Below are 7,500 nucleotides of genomic sequence, written 5' to 3'. Positions count from 1 at the left end.
AAGCTGGTGGGTCCAGCACCCTCAAGCTCAGCACCCTCGGGCGCTCCCGGAGGAGCAGCTGGAGCATCTCTCACTCTGGGGACGCCCTTCCCGGGCATCCTAGTCCCCATTACCGGCCCGCGCCAGGTCCCGGGGCGGGAGTCCTCAGCCTGCGCTCGTCCGGGGCTCGCCCACCTCCTCCTCCCACGCCTCGCGTCTCCTGGAGCGCCTCCGGGAAACTGAGGCGCGCGGGGATCCCGCGGAGCCAGTCCCTCGGAGCCGGGGGGTTGGGGGGCCCGGGAGGCGGGGCGGCTGCAGTGCGCGGTGCGCAGGCGCGGCGGGCGGGAGCGACGGACGGACGGACGCGCGGGGGCCGCCCGCCCGCGCCCCGAGTCCGCCGCGCCCCGAGTCCGCCGCGCCCGCCCCGGCGGCGCCCCGGGGCCGGCGAGGGGGCGCGCCCGCGGCCACGCGCTGCATGGCGCAGGGATGGCGGCCGAGCGGCGCGGCGCGGGGGGCGGCGCCGGGGGGAGCCGGGGGCGCGGGCGAGCCGGCGGGCGGCGAGCGGGCGCCCGGGCTGCGGGCGTGCGGCGCGGGCTTCGCGTGCCCCGAGCTGGAGACGCTGTTCGGCGGCTACGCGCTGCGGCTGGAGCAGGCGGCCGCGCTGAAGGCGCTCGCGGTGCTCAGCTTGCTGGCCGGCTCGCTGGCGCTGGCCGAGCTGCTGCTGGGCGCGCCGGGGCGGGCGGCCAGCCTGGCGCGCGCCTCGCACCCGGTGCACTGCGTCCTGTTCCTGGCGCTGCTGGTGGTCACCAACGTCCGCTCGCTGCGGGCCCCGCAGCTGCAGCAGCTCGGCCGCCTGGCGCTGCTCTTCTGCCTCACCTTCGCGCTGCTCTGCTGCCCCGCGGCGCTGGGCGGCCCCGCGGGGGCGCACGCCGGGGTGGCCGCGGGGCCGGTGGCCGCCGAGCGCGGCGTCTGGCAGCTGCTGCTGGTCACCTTCGTGTCCTACGCGCTGCTCCCCGTGCGCAGCCTGCTGGCCGTCGGCTTCGGGCTCGTGGTGGCCGCCGCGCACTTGCTGGTCACCGCCACCCTGGTCCCCGCCAAGCGCCCGCGGCTCTGGCGCACGGTGAGTTGCCGCAGTGCGCCCGCCCCTTTCCCGAGAGCGGCGGGACCGGCCGCCCGCCCCCGCGGAGTGGGAACGGACGAGGGGCGCGCGGGGTGGTGGTGGTGGTGGTGGAGGTGGTGGTGGTGGGGATGCAGTTCAAGGTCACTCCCGGTTGCTGCGACCCAGCTGGCCGCCCGAGTTCCAGTCCCCGAAACGCCCCTGCGCGTGTAGACGTGGGGAGGAGGGTGAAAACAGGGTTAGCGGCACCCATCAATCCGAGGTCAGGAGCCCGAGGGTGGGTCAGGGCTGGGGTGCAGGAATCCGGGTCTCCCTCACTGTTTCTTTCCGTCTGCAAATAGGGCAGGGGTGCCTTGGCTGTGAGTGAGCCAGCTGGAGGTCTACGTCCAGCAGCGCCCCTCCCAACCCTGAAGGCGTGTGGGCAGGACAGGTGCATCTTTTTCCGTGATATGGCCAGCGTGGCCAGAGTGTCAAGGGACTGGGTTGCCAGGGCAGTGCATCCCACCCCTTTGCTGTCACCAGCCGCAAGTTTGCCCAAAGGGGCAGGCGTGGAGGTGGACAGAACGAGGACACGGCCAACCCCTTCCCATCACAGGGGCCAGGCTACAGGTGGACCCGCCGCTGCTATGCTCCGCCATCAGCTTGGCCCAGCCCATTTGCGATGATCAGCTCCAGGGTCCTGAACCTGGCTAGGTTGGGGTAGGCCGGAGGTGGACCCAAGGGAGAACTGGTACTGGTGAAAGGAGATGGGGAGGGGATGCAGGCTCGGAGAGAGCAACACATGTGTATGCGTATCTGCATGCGTTTCTGTGCACATGTGTGTCCGTCCATGTGTGACCCAGGTCGGTGTACATTTATGTACACACGTCCATGTGTTTATGTCTATCAGCACTTGTCTGTGTTTATATATATATATATATATATATATATATATCCGCGTATACACCTATGTGCTCATGTCTGTGTGAACATGTCCATCTATCTGTACATGACTGTGTGTGCCGAGGTGGGGACAGAGGGACCTGCGTCCCCCTCAGATGGCAGCGAGGTTCTGTCTTCTCACCCCTCCTCTTTAGAGTGCTGGGTTCTCACAGCCAGCCCTGTCTTAGCCAGGATGTCCCTCTCAGGAAAGGGATCAGCTTGGGTGAGCCCTGAGCAGAAAGGCCTGGAGACAGCCTCCTTTCCTCTGGGCTGCAGCTAGTCACCTCAGGGACTGTTTTATTTTGTCAGACAGAAATTCTCTGTGGCCCCCAAAATCCTTTGAGAAAATTGGGAGGTTCAGAGAAAGGGGCAGTGCCTGTGAAGGATTTCAGGGTGCAGAAAGCCCCCACAGTGGGGCTAATTTCTGGAGTGTGGGTCCTGACCAAACCGACATTAGGGTTCATGGTCTCCCCAGAGAGCCCAGACCTCACTCACTAAGACTCACCTTCTTCCTTGTGAGCACGGAGCAGCCCTCAGATGTTGATGTGACTCTGGGGAAGCGTAGGGTCTGGTCTCGCACTGGTGAGTCCTTCTGGCTTTAGGATGTTTAGATTCATGGTCGGGTTGTGCGGGTGCTGGGTATGGTCAGGTGGCTGCAATTGGTGCCGGCTGGTGCAGAGACACATCTGCGAGGGGCCTGCATTATGCCCGAGGGTCTCTTCATGCTGCAGAACATTCTGGCATTTATGGCATCCAGCGATAATGAACTCTGAGTTCAGCACCGAGCCCGCATTGACAAAGCATGCTTGGGCCTAGCTTCTTGTTGCTTATCTGCCTCCCTGCCAGGGTTGGGCACCATGGTGGGGCTTCTTTGGATAGACAGCAGGACAGACAGGGCCCTAGGCACAGCCCAGCCAGGCTGCAGAGAGCAAGGATGGACGCAGGAGCAGCTTTGGGAGTACCACCTGCGCAAGTCACCTCTCTGGGAATGGAGACTAGGGGTCAGGTGTGTGTTTCTGGAGCCCCTGGCCCCTTCACACACTCTGGGTAATTACTGCACCAAGATATTGGGCAGGGTGGGATGGAGTGGGGTGTGGAGAAAATCACATGTAGAAATGGGGAGCATCAGAGAACTGCCCGATAGAGATGGTGGGGGCAGTGGTATTCTCTGGGTACAGACCCCTGTCCCCCACTGCTCAGCTCCTTCACCCACAGGATATCCCAGAACTCCGCTTCTCGTGTAGTGACATTTGTTTGCTTGCCTGTAGGAAGAACTGCCTTTCCTCATGCCCAGCATGCCCCATGCCCTCTAGGCTCTTGACTGGGCCTCAGGGTTGCTGTGATTAGGCTCGGGGAACAGGGGCATCTTATGGTACTCAGAGCCAACAGGAGCAGGGAAGGGTGTGGGACCATTGACTGCTCCAGCTTTCCCTACGCAACTCAGGGGTCCTGGCAGGAGAGCCACATACATGGTCTTCATTGCGAGGCCTAACTGAATGTCCCACCCTTTTTTTTTTTTTTTGGTTTTTGGTCCACACCTGGCAGTGCTCAGGAGTTACTTCTGGCTTTGCGCTCAGAAATCACCCCTGACAGGCTTAGTGGACCACATGGGATGCCAGGAACCAAACCCGGGGTCCACCCCAGGTCGGTCATGTGTAAGGCAAACACTCTACCACTGTGATATCTCTCTGGCCCACTCCCCTATTTAGAGGGCACTTGAGTGCTTGACCAGTACAACCTTTGCTAGAGTCAGGCTTTCTGCCCATGGCCTCCCCATCAGCCCATGTCCCTGTCCCTCTTCTGAGCCCCTGACTGGTCCCTGTGCCCCATAGCTGGGCCCCCATGCCTCCATTCAGCCACTGCCCCTTTTGGCCACTTGCTTTGCTGGACCTTGGATGCCACCTCCAGGCTATCCAGCAGGGAGGTGGCTGCAGTCTTCCCGGGCATCCCTAGTCTTGGCATCATTCACTGCATACCTGTGTCTGTCTCTGTCTCCAGTTGCACCTTGTCTCAAATCCCCATGGTCCTTTGGCCTCACCCCATCAGTCTGCCCCTTTCTCTCCCATCCGGGTATGGCCCCAACTTTCTGAGAGGTTGGCACTGTGGCCCTAGGCTGTTGGAAGGGTCAAAGCCAGGTGTAGCCATCCTGCTGCAGACTGAGCGGAACAAGTGAGTTTTTTTTTTCCGGGCTGCTGTTCTTTGGAGGACCTGGGGCTCTATGGGCCCTGCCATAACCCCGCTTGCTCATGGATTCCTCAGTTGTGGTGGGGAGCTCCATTTTTTGGTCCCACAGGGTGTGGCCAGAACTTCTTTTCCTTAGTGAGGCCCTACAGAAAACTGGGGTGCAGGCAGGGTGTCATTTTAGAGCCCCAAAAATGCCCCAAGGTCTCTTTCTTCATTTCACTTTTTGTTGTTGTTGTTGTTGTTGTTGTTTTTTGGGTCACACCCAGCAGCACTCAGGGCTTACTCCTGGATCTACACTCAGAAATCACTCCAGGAAGGCTCAGGGGACCATATGGGATGCTGGGATTCGAACCACCGACCTTCTGCATGAAAGGCAAACACCTTACCTCCATGCTATCTCTCCGGCCCCCTTCATTTCATTATTTTTATGGGTCATTGTTTCTCTTCTGAGCACCCAGTGGACCTCAGGGGCTCCTCCTGGCCCTGTGCTTGGGGCAACCCCCGAGTCTGCAGGGCCTCGGCTCTGCCCATGAGCACCTCTCTAATACCCCCCCCCCCAAGGCACCCTTTGAACTTGGCTTCCTTTGAAGAGAGTGTCAGGGTGCAGTACCCCCTCCCAGGGCTAGGGAATATCTAGGAGAGGGCATTGGAGCAGGCTACAAGGGAAGAGTGGACAGGGCAGGGCCTGTTGTCACAGTACAGCATAGCTTCTGTACCCAAGAACAGTATTTGAGGCTACACTGGGCACCCCTGAACTAAGGGTGTGGGGTGTGGATCCGAAAGTCCTGTTGAAGCTGGTACCAGGGACGGCAGAGTCCTATCTCCAGGGCTGAATCCTCTGTAACTGGAACCTTCTACATGCCTGAGTGCTATATCTCTGATGACCTGTTACTGTCCAGGGCCCTCTGATCTTATGGTCCTGTGTGCAGGAACTGTGGAAGAGGAAGGGTCAGTCATTTACTGGAAAAGCAGTCAGCTACCAGGGGGAGGAACAGGTGCATGGTTGACACTGCTCCAAGATTAGGATGTCAGGAGCATCTGTCAGGGGCATGGGGGTGGGTCTTCCTAGGGGCTCGAGACCTGGGGAGCCAGTCTCAGGGAGGGAGAAGGGTTGAGTTTTCTGGGAAGATGTGAGGGGCAGGCTCAGGGTGTAGGGACTTTATTTATTTTTTTGAAACACCACTGTGCTCAGGGCTGACTATTGACTCTGCTTAGGGCTTACTCCTTTCTCTGCATTCAGGGATCACTGCTGGTGGCTCCGGGGATCATATGGGGTGCCAGGGATCAAACCCAGGTTAGCAGTGCACAAGGCCAGTGCCTTCCTCTGTCTCTGGTTTCAGGAGCAGAAGCTCAGGGTACTGGAGTGAGCACAGTGGGAAAGAAGGTGCTTGCTTTGATATGGTTCTCTTGGTGGGTTCAGTCCCCAGCACTACCACGTAAAGTTCTCTGAACCCTGCCATGAATGATCCCTGAGCACATAGTCAGGAGTAATCCCTCAGCTGGGAGTCAGGAGTGAGCCCTGAGCACCACTGGGTATTGTTCAGGAACTAAAAGCAGAAGAAACAGTTGGGAAGGAATCCATCCCCTGTGTTCCTGTTTTCCCATTGGGGAGGAGAAACTCCAGATGTACTTGGGATGTTGCATCTAAGCTGACATTGTGCCTAGCTTGGGGCAAGGCTGGATCCTTGGTGAGAGGACTGACCCCACCCTGGTTCATGTCCCCTGAGACTGCGTGTGGGAGGGCCCAGCCAAGGGTGCTCACAGGCTTCTGCAAGAACGCTGTGCTGGGCCTTTGCCTCATCCCCCTCTCTCCTCAGCTGGGCGCTGACGCTCTTCTCTTCCTTGGCGTGAACCTGTACGGGCTGCTGGTCAGGGTCCTGGCTGAGCGCTGCCAGCGGAGGTCCTTCCTGCAGGCGCGTAGCTGCATCGAGGAACGGCTGCAGCTGGAGGACGAGAACGAGAAGCAGGTCAGTGCTAGGCTGGGGCCAGTCAGGTACCAAGCTAGGAGCCTGACCTCCAGCACATCCTGGGAAGATCCCATCTGTTCTCCTGCATGGGATGGGTGAAAATACCAGGCATCAGCTGCAAAGCTGCAAAGGCTGGGTGGGGTGGGGGAATGGACCCCTGGACCCTGATGCTGGGTGGGGTAAGGTGCCCACCCAGGCATGCCAAAATCTAGCGACCCAGGACTGGCACCTGAGCAGCCTGGGAGGGAGAGAGGGGTAGAAACAGTAACTTTATTCCCAGCGTGAAGTCTGCCACTGCTGGGTAGCGATGGCAGCAGGAGGGAGGGAGGGAAGGACGGAGGGAGAGAGAGGAAGAAGAAGGAGAGAGAGAGAGAAGAGAGAAAATTTATTGGCCAGAGAGAGAGTGAAGAGAGAATTTATTGGCCAGAGAGAGAGTGAATGTATTGGCCAGAGAGAGAGTGAATTTATTGGCCAGAGAGGGCTGAGGGAGTACTGTAGGACTGGGTGAGAGAGAGAGAGAGAGAGAGAGAGAGAGAGAGAGAGAGAGAGAGAGAGAAGAGAGAGAAGAGAGAGAGAAAAACAGAGAATGAGCAATAGATGTGGGGCAGGCAGCATCTCACTGATGCTTTATCGCTGATGCTTTATCTCTTTGGCCCCCAATGGGCAGGCAGTCTCTGCTCTACTCTTTTTTCCTCCATCAACTGTCAAATGTTTTCCTTATATACCCCCCAGTTCTACAATTGGGCTTGTCCAAGGTTCATTTCCAATTTCAACTTCAAGGGGGTGTCAAGGGGGCATGTCCTGGTCCAGTTACTATAGCATTAATACATGGGGAGCCTTAGAGGGACTGCCTGAGACCAGGGTGATGAGAGAGGACCTGTTGCAGGAAGCCCAGTGGGTGTCCTGATCTTGTTTCGAAGGGTGAAACATGTGCTAAGGAAGTAAAACATGCACAGGTTCTAGAACAGTCTTCCCCATCTCCTCTCCCCATGGACAAGCCCCTGTTCTCTCTCTCTGGTGAACAGAGAACAGACCATGTTCCAGGTCGTCCTTTCCTCTTGGTTATTGGGAACTGGCCGCAGTCTGGGAATGATTCTTCCAAGAAAGCTTCAGTGAACAGGCTGAGTTGTCCTGGGGTCCTACCATGCTCCAGATGCACGTAGATATGGTCCTGATCTGGGGCAGAGAGAGCCACCAACTGCTCCCAGGGGTATGTATCGGAATGAGCCCGTCCTTTGAGGACAGCTTACCGAAGCAGTGAAGGTTCTGGAAAGATGCTCTGCTGAACTCTGAGCTGCCAGTGTCCTGGGTCTGGTCCCTGGGGGAGAGAGG

The 7,500-nt window shown here is 58.9% G+C and overlaps 1 protein-coding gene across 1 annotated transcript in view; it reads left to right on the top strand.

The window, feature by feature from the left end:
* The first annotated feature begins 454 nt into the window (after positions 1 to 454).
* The window catches only part of ADCY1 (adenylate cyclase 1), a 67,403-nt gene continuing 60,357 nt past the window's right edge, over positions 455 to 7,500 (top strand). Inside the window, exons 1-2 of the mRNA XM_049788093.1 lie at positions 455 to 1,099; positions 6,019 to 6,168. Coding sequence (XP_049644050.1) covers positions 455 to 1,099; positions 6,019 to 6,168 — 795 coding nt within the window. The remainder of the gene's footprint in view (positions 1,100 to 6,018; positions 6,169 to 7,500) is intronic.

Source organism: Suncus etruscus, chromosome 15, assembly GCF_024139225.1.
Source record: "Suncus etruscus isolate mSunEtr1 chromosome 15, mSunEtr1.pri.cur, whole genome shotgun sequence".
NCBI classification, from domain to species: Eukaryota; Metazoa; Chordata; class Mammalia; order Eulipotyphla; family Soricidae; genus Suncus; species Suncus etruscus.
The sequence above is the reverse complement of the archived record's forward strand: the minus strand, read 5'-3'. Positions and strand labels throughout refer to the sequence as shown.